The sequence below is a fragment of the Ruditapes philippinarum genome, unplaced genomic scaffold (assembly GCF_026571515.1).
Source record: "Ruditapes philippinarum isolate M1 unplaced genomic scaffold, ASM2657151v2 ctg3002_1_1_1_1, whole genome shotgun sequence".
Taxonomy (NCBI): Eukaryota; Metazoa; Mollusca; class Bivalvia; order Venerida; family Veneridae; genus Ruditapes; species Ruditapes philippinarum.
Genome location: NW_026854098.1, coordinates 230,528 through 245,214, shown reverse-complemented (window position 1 = coordinate 245,214; position 14,687 = coordinate 230,528). Strand labels below are relative to the sequence as shown.

General features: G+C 33.0%; 1 protein-coding gene across 1 annotated transcript; it reads right to left on the bottom strand.

Moving 5' to 3' along the window:
• Positions 1–8,084: 8,084 nt before the first annotated feature.
• Positions 8,085–14,361, bottom strand: LOC132738936 (E3 ubiquitin-protein ligase XIAP-like). Its single transcript, XM_060726556.1, has 2 exons — positions 14,106–14,361; positions 8,085–11,894 (listed from the first exon to the last, which is right to left on the bottom strand). Exon 2 carries the CDS (start codon positions 11,733–11,735, stop codon positions 10,878–10,880), a length of 858 nt encoding a protein of 285 aa, XP_060582539.1. The 5' UTR covers positions 11,736–11,894; positions 14,106–14,361; the 3' UTR covers positions 8,085–10,877.
• Between the last annotated feature and the right edge of the window lie 326 nt (positions 14,362–14,687).

The following is a 14,687-nucleotide window of genomic DNA, read 5'->3' as shown; positions in this document are numbered from 1 at the left end:
ATTGGCAGGTTGGGGATATAAGGAAAACAAATTTGATTAGAATTATATTGCAACGAACGATGCTCCATTCCTCCAATTAAAAATCAATGTGTACATGTTCTTGTGTAATTTAGTCTTTGTGTGCATTTCGGGAAACTATTAATTAAACAAAATAAATACATTATTAACCCAAAAATGGGTGATTTAAAAGCATAAACCCCGTTAATTTTATTTAGAAAAATTGTTTAATCATTTAAATTTAATTTTGAAATTTTTTTAAATTTTTTTTTTTCTTTAAAATTTTTTTTCATTTTTTTAAAGCGGGGTTTTTTTGAAAAATTTTTTCTTTTTTCTGGAGGCATGAAAACTTTTGTAAAATACTTAAACCCTCAAAAACTACTTCTTTTAAATTTTCAAAAAAAAAATTACCATGGATATTTGTAAACATAACAATAACAGGGCTATATTCGAATATATTCGCCACTATTTTATCTATAAAGTTACTGTAAAAACTTAAAAAACACATTAAAAAGAAGTAAAAGCTGTAAAATATTCTTGGTAATGAATAAAAATGTACAAACACGATTGGTTATGTGAAACAAGATGGCGGTAGTTGATTGTTTGATTGCTGAAATTCTTTACTATGTAAACTGTTATTTTCTTCATTTTATGTCATACATGTAAATCCTTATATGAGAACGTTTCGTTGTTTGCCACACCTACGGAAATACCGAAAGTTTGGTGGCTGATTTCTGCCATTTCGTTTCTTTGCCCCTCAAAACTCGAAGGCGAAGACACGGTGACATTATAATTTTCTTGTACAACTTATGCTAAATTATTGTTGTGTCTTCGTCTTGAAAATCAGAGACACGATAAATTGACCAATTACTAGTATCGTGTTTTTGCCTTCAACTTTTGAGGACGCTGACACGAACACACGATACATTTTAGGAAAAATAACGATACTCAATGGGCGAAGACTTACAAGTTTCTTCTGTGTAATTATCGTATCGACCGGTAGAAATAGTCGTATCGGCGCCCAATATTTGTCTTGTTGTCATGTCCTCGCCTCAAAAAGCGAAACTCGAAGATACGATAAATGGTCAGTAAATCGTGTCTAATCGAGTTTCGAGGGGGGGGGGGGGGGGGCACAAAGACTCAATGAATAGGCCAATTATCATGTCTTCAACTGTCAAGGCAAAGGCACGAGGACACATAACTTCGTGTCTTTGCCTTCGACTTTATAGCGGTGAAGACACAAAGACACGAAATGGCAAAAATCAGCCACCATACGAAAGACACTAATTATCAGAAAACAAACGTAAATAACCTAACTGTGCACTCTAAAAGTACTTTTGAAATCAATTACATACAGGATATTTGTTGGTTTGTGTGTAAGATGAAATTTTATTTCATCGCGTGGGCTTTAAAACAGTATTCTAACGAGTGGCGTATCCACGAGTGAGAATACAGTTTTTAAAGTTCACGAGATGAAATAAAATTACATCTTACACAACAAACAAACACATTTTCTTTTTATTTTATGCCTAAAAACAAGTTACAACGAAATTTCCATAATATTAACGTTAATATTAAGATGTTTTTCCCATCGAGAGCCCCATTTAGTCGGAATTTCTCATTAAAAACAAGAAGTCTTGAGCTGAAAAATAAGTCCGACAATCAACGTTAAATGAAGGTGATATTATTCATTTTATTAAAAAATATGAATGATCGTTTGTTTTAATAATAAAGACAAACAATTCTTGTAGGAGAAAAAGTCTAACCGTCCATCCATATTTCTGTTACTTACTGCGAATTAATATTAGACATGGCTTTGTTAAATGTAAGCGGCAGCCATGTTTTTAAAGTTGTGTATTTCACGGGAGGAAAATAATTATGTTTGATTCAGAGGGATATCATTTGAAAACATTCAAAAAAAGCAGCACTTGGAAGCTGGCTCAGGAACGCTGGGTTGTTTACTTATTCTTCGAGCTGATGGCTGTCATTGCTTTTCAATTTTTCATAAAGCATACGGCAGTTATTGCTCGTAGGATACTTTTATATGCCCAACTGTCATTAAGAGCAGTTTTGCATGTGGAAGGATTGTAAAAATGAAACAAAAAAATCTAGAGGCGAAATTTGGTGATTGGAATTTGAATGAATAGAAGTAAGTTTTCTTCTTTTTATTACTTTTGACATTTAAGTTATTTATCATTTTCAGCATTGCTTTTTCTTTTAACAGCCTGACATTGTCAAAAGTGTCAGCAAAAATAAAATTGAGGTACCACATGGGGAAAATCTTAAAAAAGTAGTTTCGTCATTGAAAAGTGTGAAATTATTTTTGATAATTTTCTCTGTGAAATTATCAAATATAATTTTCACGGATAAATCCGTAATCCACTGAAAAGCATAAAATAAAATTGACAAATTTAATCGTTGGCGGCGGTTTCATTCATATGTAAAATATACATGAACATTATAATCTTTATTAGTCACTATTTTGTCATAATTAATAAATAACTAAGAGTACTAGCAAGATTCGTTTCTTGTGTGTTTTTGGATATTTTCAACCGCATGAAATTACGAGAAAGTCAACATTATCGATGGTCTGCTTATTGTTGACAAGATTAATAACCCAGTAATGAGATTTTAAAAGCAGCGTAAAATAACTTGTTGTTCAACAGAATTTAAATATCTAAGAAACTTTACTTGAAAGTGTAAGAACTTAAGAATCTGAAAAAACTGATGCTGAATCTTCTAGCTTTAGATTAATTAAAATTCAGATGCGTAAACCATTTCAGAAAGATCATTTATATTATTTTACTTATCTAAGAATGGCTAATGAGATTCCAAGATTTCATTTTGTAATTTTAAAATGATACCACCGACGTTCCGAAAGGCTAGCTGGATAGCTTCCTCACATGAAAGAGTTCAAAGTCCCTGTCGGGATTCTTCGAACCTACAGCGTATTTTGTGAATTGTTTGTCAATTTCTGTTCAGCTTAGACACGGGGATGTAACCCCATATAAATCTCAAAACTGAGCATCGGTAAAAAATATATGTGAATTTCCGCTGCTCAATATGTGCAGTATAGCTCGATATGTGAAAGAGAAAATAGGCCAATCACAGGGTAAGTTTTCAACATTTTAAACATTTATATAAAATTCAAAGCTTTTTTTAAAGAAAATCGGAATGTGATTCTACCCTCCTGACTTTCCTCTATATTTACTCATTTTTGTTTTGATTTTTATGCAGTCTTCATTGAGATATTCCTTCCGTCATAGATTCAAGTGTGCCCAAAATATGCAATGCGTATGAAGAAAATTGTTGCTAAACGAACTCCAAATAAAGAGTTTTCACAAAATCTTACAACCAAACGATGCATAACATTCAAACAAACCCTTATTGAAACATTTATATGTTAAATTCGATTCGGGCAATTTGTTTTTAAAGAAACGGAGTATTGGAGAATATTTGAAATAAGCTGAATTGTACTTTGAAACTAAAACCTCAAAAATGGCCATTTTTATATATAAAACCGTTTTAAAATAACTATAATTTACTATAATTTTTATTACTGTCATTGCTGATGCTGTCGGCATCATCTTCTGTCTGCATCCTAATCATCATTGTCATCACCATAGTTTGTCTGCAGCATCATCGTCGTTATCATCATCACCGGCATCATTATCAGCAGCATCATCACCATCACCGTCATCATCACCATCGTCATCATTATCGTCATCATTATCATCATCATCATCATTACCAACATCATCAGCATCATCATCACCACCACTGTCATCATCATCAGCAGCATCATAATCATCATCACCATCTTTATTAATATTGTATCTTTGATATTGATGGTTTGTACAGCAATTGTTATCATCATTGTCATTTTGTTATTATTATGTTAAAGCATGTTTTGAACGTAAAAAACATATCGTTTCATTGACCTGCAAAATAAGTAAATGCATTTTATGTCCACACCAAAGGGGATGGGACATGTAGATTTGTAATGCCCGTCCGTCCCGCTGTCACGTTGTCTCGCTTCCATACTGTCACGTTGTCACGCTGCCACGTTGTCCCGCTGCCACACTGTCCCGTTGTCCCGCTGCCACACTAACACGTTGTCCCGCTGCCACACTGTCACATTGTCCCGCTGCCACACTTTCACGTTGTCCCGCTGTCACATTTTCACGTTGTACCACTTCCATACTGTCACGCTGCCACACTGTCACGTCCCGCTTCCACACTGTCACGTTGTCCCGCTGCTACACTGTCACGTTGTCCTGCTGCCACACTTTCACGTTGTCCGTCCGTAGACTTACATATCAACGGAATGCGGGGACATCTATTTCTAGTTACATAATGGAACATAGTTCTAAAAACAAGATTTCAGACTTATTGTTTTTGAGAAATCAAATTTCATATGCATACACGAATCGGACGTCAACCGACAACCAACAACACAGACGAAATTGTATGCATGAAAGTCGAGCCCTACTTATTGATTTATATTAGAGACTTTCAAAGCCAATTTAACAAATCAAATCTGTTACAGTTCATATGAAATACTGCAATCCTATTAAGTCCAAGAAATCCGTGCATAAAAGAGGGTAAATTGTAAAGCATGAAACTTGGCACAGTTGTTGGTTAATATAATCATTTCGATTTAAGCCTGGCAATCGGATTGGAGAAAAAATAACAGTTACATTTATGAAAGTAATATTAACTGCATGCATTTAAATATTTTACAGTTGTTCTCTGTTTTGAGTGTTAAATTAGGCGGAAATTCTTATGTTATGACCACAGCCAATAAAAAGCGACCCGCTGCAAGCTTTTGTAAACGCTAGCCTTATCAACCCTGAAAACTGAAAAACTGGAAAAAAAACTGAAATAAAATGTGTTTTTGCACACAAGTTTTACTCAGAATAAAAGGACAACCTCAACATATTTTATAATTTAACACAAATGTTTCTGTTTAATCAAAACTCGTCTTAATTTTATGGTACTTTCAAATAAAACAAGTGTTATATAACACACTTTTATATTTTGTTATAATTAATCAATTTTGTTTGCGATTGTAATTAATTTGTATTAAAATATTCTAACCCTGACTATATTAAATTGTCCAAGCCGGCTAATGTATTGGTAGGCTCTCTTGTTCTATTGGGCTGATGTCTTGCTAGGCTATTTTCTCATTTGAGTTTTGTCTTAGTGGGATAATGTCTTGGTAGGTTATGGTCTCATTGAGTTTTTATCACCGCCGATGAAATCGGGAGGCCTTCCGTCCGTCCGAATTTCGTTTCCGCGCTATTTCTCTGCAACTACTGGCTGGATTTCCACAAAACTTTATGGAACCATCAATACCAAGAGGAGATACGCATATCATCACCTTGTTCCGGTCAGACTCTTCAAGACAGAATTATAGCACTTGATTAGTTAGTTGTACAGTATGCATATAGAACAATAATCGTTTCCGTGCTATTTCTCTGCAACTGCTGGCTGGATTTCAATAAAACTTTGTGGGAACAATCAATACCAATAGCTAGGAGATGCGCATATAGTCATCTTGTTTCTGTCAGACCCTTTAGTGCAGAGTTATGGCACTTGGTTAGTTGTTATGCAGTATGCATATAGAGCAATAATCGTTTCCTCCCTAATTCTCTGCAACTACTGGTTGGAATTCAATCAAACTACTTTGGAACAATCAATGCGCTTATCATTGCCTTGTTCCGGTCAGACCCTTCAACACAGAGTAATGGCCTTTGATAAGTTGTGCAGAATGCATATAGAGCAATATTGCTATTCCTTTGCAACTGCTGGATTCATTTCAACAAGACTTCATTGCAACTATTATCTGATAGGGTTTTTGTCCAAGTCAGTTATTGTCCTAGTGAGCTAATGTCTTAGTAGGATTATGTCTCCTTGAGCTTTTGTCCTAGAAGGCTAAAATTGTCTCGTTGGATATTGTCCTAGTGGGCACATGTCTTGGTATGCTATTGTCTCATTGGGCTGATAATAAAGTATATACATGTACATGTAATTGACTTTTTAAAAGTTTTGTTTTTAAAATTAATATCGATAATTCTGAAACAAATATCTTAATGATTTTATGCTTCAAATGAAAAAGTGAATATACCAATAGTTCCCATCTTTTTCTTTTTACGGTAGCCTTTATGACAACACTTTGAAAGCATCTTCTCCTCTTTTACTTTTTTTTGTAAGCAAAAAAAATTGGTTTTTATCAAAATATCATGCTCTGAACAAAGATTTTTTTCTTTTGATTCTGTCCGTAAAGGGGCAATGGTCTCGTTGCAATAGAAAAACAAGAGCACCGCAAAAGCGGGGCAATATACGCACGAATGTAAATTTAATCAATTTATAGGAGTAAACAAAAATAATCTTTCAATTATGGTAGACACCAAATCAAGAAACTTGTCTGAAAATGTTCCAACTTAATTTTGTTTAAAATACTATTTGACATGACATCCAAGATCAGGGGAAGACTGTAGGTGCATTATTCATTAAATTTTAATAGAAGTTTACTAGGCATTGCTTTATGCCAAGTATAGAGTTATTGTATTTATCCATGAAAGATAAGATGTGCCTTCCTATACATTAGTCTACATAAAGCTAGTGATTCCTGGATCAGAGCCAGTCTTGATGACATGAGGGACATGAATAATAACTTAAAACGTAGTATATATGATTTTAAAACGTAAAAAATTGATGCTACATGCCAAATATCTAAGCTCTGAGTATTGTATTTTTACAAAATTAAACTGAAATGTGTTTTCTCATACAAGACTATAACAACTTAGTGACCCCAGAGGCAAAGCATATATTGGCCAAAGGGGCTTGAGTAATACCAGTTTTGTAGAGACCAAAAAGGAAATACTACATGTCAAAAATCTTAAGTATAGTCATTGTAGTTTCGGCAAAATTAGACTGAAACGTGTTTTCCTATACAAAATTATATTAACCAAGTGTCCCCCGGAGCGGGCCAAATATCTAACCCAAGGGGCATGATTAATAGCAATACTTTTGCGGTCCACAAAGTGATGTTATATGCCAAATATCTAAGCTCTGTGCATCGACGTTTCACACGTGTCAGATGTGTTTTTCCTATATAAATCAAGTGACCCCTGTGGCAGGGTCAATAGTGAACCAAGGAGCATGATTCATATCAGCTTTGTAAAGGTCAATGTTACATGATAAATATCATAGCTCTAGACATTGTACTTTCATTATAATTTTATGAAATTATAATGTGTTTTCCTACATAAATCAACTAATCCCCGACAATTTTGATCTTAGGAAGCCCGAACATGTGTTATGCACATCGTTTCATTATAATTAATATTTCTGCATTTTTTAAAATTCTTTCCATTGGTTCAAAAGATACAATGCAGACACAAAATTTTGAAATTGATACAAAATGACCTTGACCTGATGAAGGTCAAATCTGAGCTCTGCACATCGTCTCAATATGTTAAACATTTCTGCCAATTAGTTTCAATTTTCTTCAAACCGATTTATTAAGATACAGATCGGACACAAAAACTGCTAACAGACGGACGAATTGTTTTCGGGCGTATAATGATGCATTTATCATGATTCTGCATAGCTAAAAATCCTATATACATGTACACTGTGAAGCACTTTGATCCAGTTTACTTTGGTCTCTTATATACAGTGCAGTTGTATATAGACATCTTTTTGATCTTCAATATGCTTTGCAGCTGAACATATATAGTTCACTTTGACCTATACTTTTTGCAGCCATATACCGAGTCCACTATGGCCTATGATATAATGTGGATAGCTGCATAGATCACTATTTCCTTATAGGCTATAGTCTTTAGTCTTGAAATATAAGTTTCACAACCGTATCTCAGCACACACACGTCTTGATCAACACGAATGGAGATAAATTCAAACAATGCCAGTTTATCAAAGTATTTTACTAACTAGTTTGTGCAAAATAAACACAGATTTGATATATCAGCAATCTTCACAACATCCCCGGTGTACAAGGAAAACCACATAACTATTGTGCGCTATCATAGAATAGTGAAAAGAAAATTAATAAAACATTATGCCTTTATTTTTTTATATGTTTTCTTTATTACAACCCAACGTTTTTCTTCCTTATTGGATACATTGCACAAATAATCGGAAGTATAATACATTGTGTACATACATTACTTAAGATACATTTGAAACAGGGATATTAACTAAACACAAGTCTTTAACTGATGAGGAAAATAATATGATTTTAAATGATATACGGAATATTGCTGCAAATCTGAAAACCAATATTATAGCTTACAACATATTAAACAACAAGACATATCGCTAGAGGCGATAGATGCTCCCCAAAATTGCACTTTCGTTTATATACTATGTACAATGCAAAATATTCCAAGCATCATTGATAATGATCTTGATGGTTCCAACCAAGTAACAGGACTATCCAAAGGTACATGTATATCATACCAAATATGAAAGACATTGGTTAATGATTGAGCAAAAGTGTATAAATATATTTCTAGTACCGGTGACCTTGACCTACGTGACCCCTAATTACAAGCAAAGTTAGAGGACCACAAAAGGTATGTACTTACAAAATATGAAAAACATCGGTTAATGAATGATGTATGTCAGAGCAAAAGTGTAAACATTCTCAGCAGGCACTCAACGTTGTTTCAACGTTGAAACAACGTTGAAATATGGTCGGACGTTGTTCAACAAATATTCAACTATGGGCGACCATACGGATATATTGCCACTGTATATTCAACGTTGATTCAACGTTGTTTATGGTTTATTATGATATTCAAAATTAGCGTTTAAACAAATAAAGTTGGAAATAATTTTTCACTTTCTATTACCTCTTTAAATATTAAGTTATATCACGGATTTATATAAATCCGTGGTAATATGTTTTGTTGTTTGTTGTTTTATTTTTTAGTTCTTTATGAATAATATTAATTAGTTAATTGATATTAGTCAAAACCCCGTTTATAAAATAACGCTGGTCAAGGGAAGTAATTGTTGCGGTCTATGATTTGTGTCTATGATTATCGTTCGTGCTAATGGTGGCGCTGTTTCGAAATTTGAACACATCGGAAAACAACACGATTCGGCAATTTATTTGGATTTCGGAGGTATTACCGTAATGTTTTACTTTAGTTTACTGATTATTTTCTAAAATATTATTATTTATTCTTAAAATTCTACTTTAATTTACTTTATGAAATAAATGAGAGATGAAAACACATGATTGAGTTGATTTGACACGTTTTCGCGACCTAATTGAATGATTGGGTTCAGGCCTTGTAAACACTAATTTATTGATGTCCTTGACAATTTATGATTTTACAAATCTTGTCTTTCTTTAATTTATTTTTCATATTATTTAACATTTTTCTGTACTATATCCTAATCAAAATTTCATCAATTATAAAAAATGAAACCTATAAAGTAGTTCGGCCCACATAATTTACGTCCCAAGACGATTCGTCAATATAGCTATGTTTATATTTAGTGATAGTATAATACAGTGTTAATTACTTTGAAAAAAATAATTTATTATGAAGTTAAAAAACAAAGTTGAGTGTTAAACTTTAAAGTTTAATAGTCGTAAATTAATAGGGAATAATAAATCTATTTCTATTTCATTATATATTATTTTATATTCTAGATCCTGGTCCTGGCTGAAATTAAGAGTTTTGCAGATGTATTCTGTATACCATATATTCAACATGAAAAGGACTGTCAGGTTTGTTAAATTGAAATTAATTCTTATTAATTTATATATTTGAATATCTTTACAATACATAGTATAAGTTTTTCAACTACTGGATATTTAACTTGTCTTTAAATATATTATTTTCAGAATATTCCTGTAACATTATTAATACAAAATACAAAAGTTTGTTGATTTCAGGATGCTGCATAAAATGATCTTAGCTAGAGCCTAGAATGATAATTTCTTGGGAATATGCTGCAAGTAACTGACGGGGAGCAGTTTTTCTTACCAATCATAGGTGAGACTTTGAAATAGCTTCTTTTTTTAAAAAGATTTTGTTGTCTTATGTACAGTATTTGCTGTCAATATCAAACTTAGCTATGTTTCAATTTCTATGCTGTTTTATGATGTAAATCTAAGAGATAAGTATTTAAGATAAAAACAAATCACTAAGTTGAGTAATTATATGTATAATTTGAGATTAAGCAAGCCACTTTTAACTACAAACTTCTTATTTTTATTTGCAGAAGCAGTAAGAGACAGCCAAAGAAGTACTCAAACACTTGACATACCCAGAAATGTCTAAAAGAAAAGATTGGAACAAATTGTAGCTATTAAAGTGAATTTAAGCTGCACTTGAACTGTATTTTTGAAATAAAATATCTGAAGTATTTAATATTGTCTTGATATTTTGTTAAACTTGGTTACTTTGCTTTATATCCAAAATTAAAATATGGTGGGTTTTCAACGTTGAAATGACATTGAAACTTCAACGTTGCGCCAACGTTGAAGTTGCAACGTTGTATCAACGTTGAAATTTCAACGTTGTTTAAACTTTCAAATCCGAATATTAATCCAACCTTATTTCAACGTTGAAATCTGACCATAATTCAACGTTGAAACAACGTTGATGTGCCTGCTGGGATATATCTATTTAATGACCAATGACCTTGACATCAGTGACACAGAACCATCTACCTAGCAACCAAATATGGAAGGTATCGGTCAATGAATGAAGATGCTTAACTAAATCGTGGGAAAGAACAACAGAAATACGGGATACGGACGGACAAAGGGGCGAATATAAGCTCCCCTTTTGTTTGGGGAGCATAAAAGCTCAGACAAAAACATGTATTTAAACGGCCATCTTGGCTCGAACAGTTCCATTTATATCGGACCGACATACTGCACATTTAGTAAGTGCTGGTAAACACTGGGGACAGCTAAACATGTGGCCACATGGTAATGTAACTATACAAGCAATAGCGTTAAAACAAATTTTGCAAGTAATTGGCTCCTTCAATTGTCTGTTTAGTTCTTCTTCATCTTCTTCATCTGTCTCAGACGTACTACCGTCAGTTTCTACATCTTCAGATTTTGCTTGTGAGTTATTTCCTAACTGCTCTTTTTCAACTTCTTCAATAGCAGCTATGAGTTCAACAGCAGTGAAGGATCTTTGACGGTAACCTTTTATTAACGATTTGACAGCTTTATTAATGATTTGTTTGTTAGTATAATACTGCTTTGCTGCAGTCACAGCTGCTTCATTTCTCTTAAAAGCTTCTTCCACAGTATCAACAAATTCCTTTGAATCGTCCACTTCAACATTCGAATCTTGATCGTTTTCCCCTAGAATTTTTCTAATATAAGCTTTACCTTTGCACTGAGCTACGTGGGCACAATCAGGACTGGCTAGTACATGCTGTTCCCAAGGACAGGCGTCTTTCGCCCAGTTTTGTAGGCCGATATTACAGTAGTAACAACTCACAGAGTCTGCAACACCTCTATATGTAAGTCCGGCCTCTGCTAGTTCTTTTATCCCCGGTGTGTTATCTTTAATCCAATTTTCATTTTCATATGATTTTATACGTGAGTCCAGAGTACAATATTGTCTGTGTTTAGGTTTGAAAAACGTTATACCAAGGTTTATACATTTTGAGCGATGTTTCTTCTTGAACCGCTGTGTTGAAGGTCTTCTTTGATTATTATTCATGCTGGGCGATACCTTGTCGTGTTCTTCTTCCAAAATAATTCGTGTGTTGCTCTACTGTTTGGTTCCCATCTACCTCAATGACTGCCAGTTTTAATGTTATTTCTTTAATGCACTAATGGAGCGGAATTACAAACACTCCTTTGATCTGTATTCTATTGCCTAAAAATAATATAATAAATTTAATAGTTCTTTTGAAATAAAGCAGCATGCCTCCTGATTCATGCTATTTTTCATGAATTTTTAAAAAGATTATTCAAAAGCAACACATATTGAATTTAACAAAGAAAATAATTTACACATTGTAAACAGCACTTGCAATCACGAAAATTACCACAAAGAGGTCAAAATAGTATAAAATAGCTCTTACTGCGTTAGTAACGCAGTAGAAATATTGTGATTAATACTACAAAATAAGCGCTTAATCGCTCGTAATATGTAAACTATTTCTTGAATCTTAAATATTTTTACTTTTCTTTAAATCTTAGTACATTTTTCTAACTTTTAATTTTCTTGAAATATTTATGCTCATCTGGAGGCATGCAGCTTCAATGAAATAATCAAATGAATTGCTGTAGTCAAAATTTTTGTTTTTTTTTTCTTTTTTTTTTCAAGTACATTAAACGTGTATTAGAAAACATTTACCCCTCCTCTTACCTATTCCTATCAACCCTCGCAATTTCTTGCGATGTACTTTCCATACTGCTACCCCCCTCCCTCCCTTTCTGATGCTTGCATGTCTGTAGTGTGATATGATACTGTTTGAAAAATATCTTAAAACCTTATAAAGTTGTATATAAATTCCTTTTTTTCCCGTTTCAGGCGCCCAGCCCCGTCATTGGCATGAAAGGGGTCGAAGATCATCCTCCTATCAACCTTACAATGATACATGTATACATTTGATTCTAACAAAATTAGAAGCAGTACAGATAATGTGATAAATATAAGAATTCGCAAAGGTATCATTTCCTTGTCCGAAAAACGAAAAGTGACAAGGTTGAAAAGCAAATTAACTCTTCATGAATTTATTCTATAATTCAAGTTGATTTACGTCCCATACATTAAAGATAATATTCAAATATTTAAATAAATTACAAATATTTTAAAAATTATGTCACAGTATCGTCTCTTTTTCTACACTTGTATTCAAATTGGTATTTTATATCATTGAACAATTTTCTTTCACTGGGCAAAAACAAAAATAACTGTGTTTCAGCTCTACCACTAAAAGTCGCCGACCCTAGAGTTTTTTTTTCACGTGTCAGAATGAAATTTTGAAGAGCTAAAAATATATTTGACCTATTTGATAGTCAAAACGAAATTTGTTAAAGTATTTAAAAGATATTGACCCACATTAGACTCTGTGGAGTTGATCAGGAAGAAAACAGTATATATATTATGGTTTGATGAGTTTTAGAAATTATATTTCAAATATTTTCAATCACTTGTTAAGAAAACAGTGTTTTCCATTTGGAACATATTTTCATTTTTCTAAATACTCTACTTAATCATCATATTCGTCAACTACATAAATGCAGGAAAGGCAGCTTAACATATTCAACGTGATTTGGGCTCCCACTTTTTTCGCTTTTCAGCCTGAAACGATTACGCACTGTGATTACTGAGTGCCTGTACCGATCAGTCAGTCCGAAACGTTCTGTTTTGAACAATGGTCTTACATCGATCAATTTTAGCATAAACACCGACCGTTGTGACATTATGCCTATCCAAGGGTATAAATGAGTGCAGAAGTGAATGTCAAAATAAGTTTTCATTTTGCCTACCTAAAACGTTCATTTCATAAAAAGAGTGGGGCAGTCTTTTTATATTTCAGGCAGATTTAAATTTTACCCTAAACATTTTCTAATAAGAACTGTTGGTCAATCACCATTTTAACAGTCACTATTTTGAAATATATAGTAAGTTCAGCTCAACTTGACTATGAAAATATCTTTAAATAGACAACAGAATATTTTCAATAAGCCGTAAAATTTTATATTTTCCCAGTATCTATATTTATCTCAACCTGTTTTCACATGTATAGGACTAAGTTACAACATATGATCCGAATAATAATGCGCATTATTGTCTAAAAGCCTACTACGTATTTACATCTATTTATAGATATCTGCCCAAAATCGATTTTTGCAAATCAAATGTTTAAATATCAGTAATTTCAATCACAACTTAAATACAATACGTGTGTTAGATCATCAGTTAATCAGTGATATAAACTTCCTTATTCAGAACATTCTCTCAGTAGGCTATGAGATCATCATCAAAATATTCAAAACTGTTGACCTATATTTCATTTAAATATCTATTTATTTCATCATGTTAATCTCACTAACGAAATCTGACAAATTAACTTACCTAAATTCACCATAAGTGTCTAATACGGCAAAAATCCCTGTATACATTTCATTGGCATTCGGAACTGCCTCGGCTATTATATATATCTATTATCTTATCCGAAGACTGACGGAAATGGCCGAGTAGTTGCGATTGATTTCATTGGTAGTACCTCTAGACGCTTGCAGAAATCATGATGGGAAATCTTTACATGTACGCTTCTAAAAATCGATCGTTCCAAATTTCGCGATTTCCGTAGAGACGTGGCGGATATATATAAATAGAAAAATTGGGAAACCAAAAGTAACGTAATGAATGGAGTGCGATTGGAACACCACACTAAATATCGTATTTCGGTACATACCGGACAAGACGCTTGAATGATTAAATGCTAAAATCTCGCCTTTTCACCTTACGGAATGAACTTTAAAACGTCTTATTCATACGAAAAATGTGATAATCGGCTAAAAAAACATATTTTGTCTTTTTTGTGATACTATAAGGTCAGACACTTACATTGATATTTCCATAGACTTACATTATAAGAAATGGTCCCTAATCCTACCTTAAAATTGAGTTTTCATGCTAAAGAGGAAATTTTTC

Bases quoted from the DNA above. Each gene is read 5' to 3' on its own strand.
- LOC132738936 (XM_060726556.1), bottom strand. From the start codon at position 11,735: ATGAATAATAATCAAAGAAGACCTTCAACACAGCGGTTCAAGAAGAAA.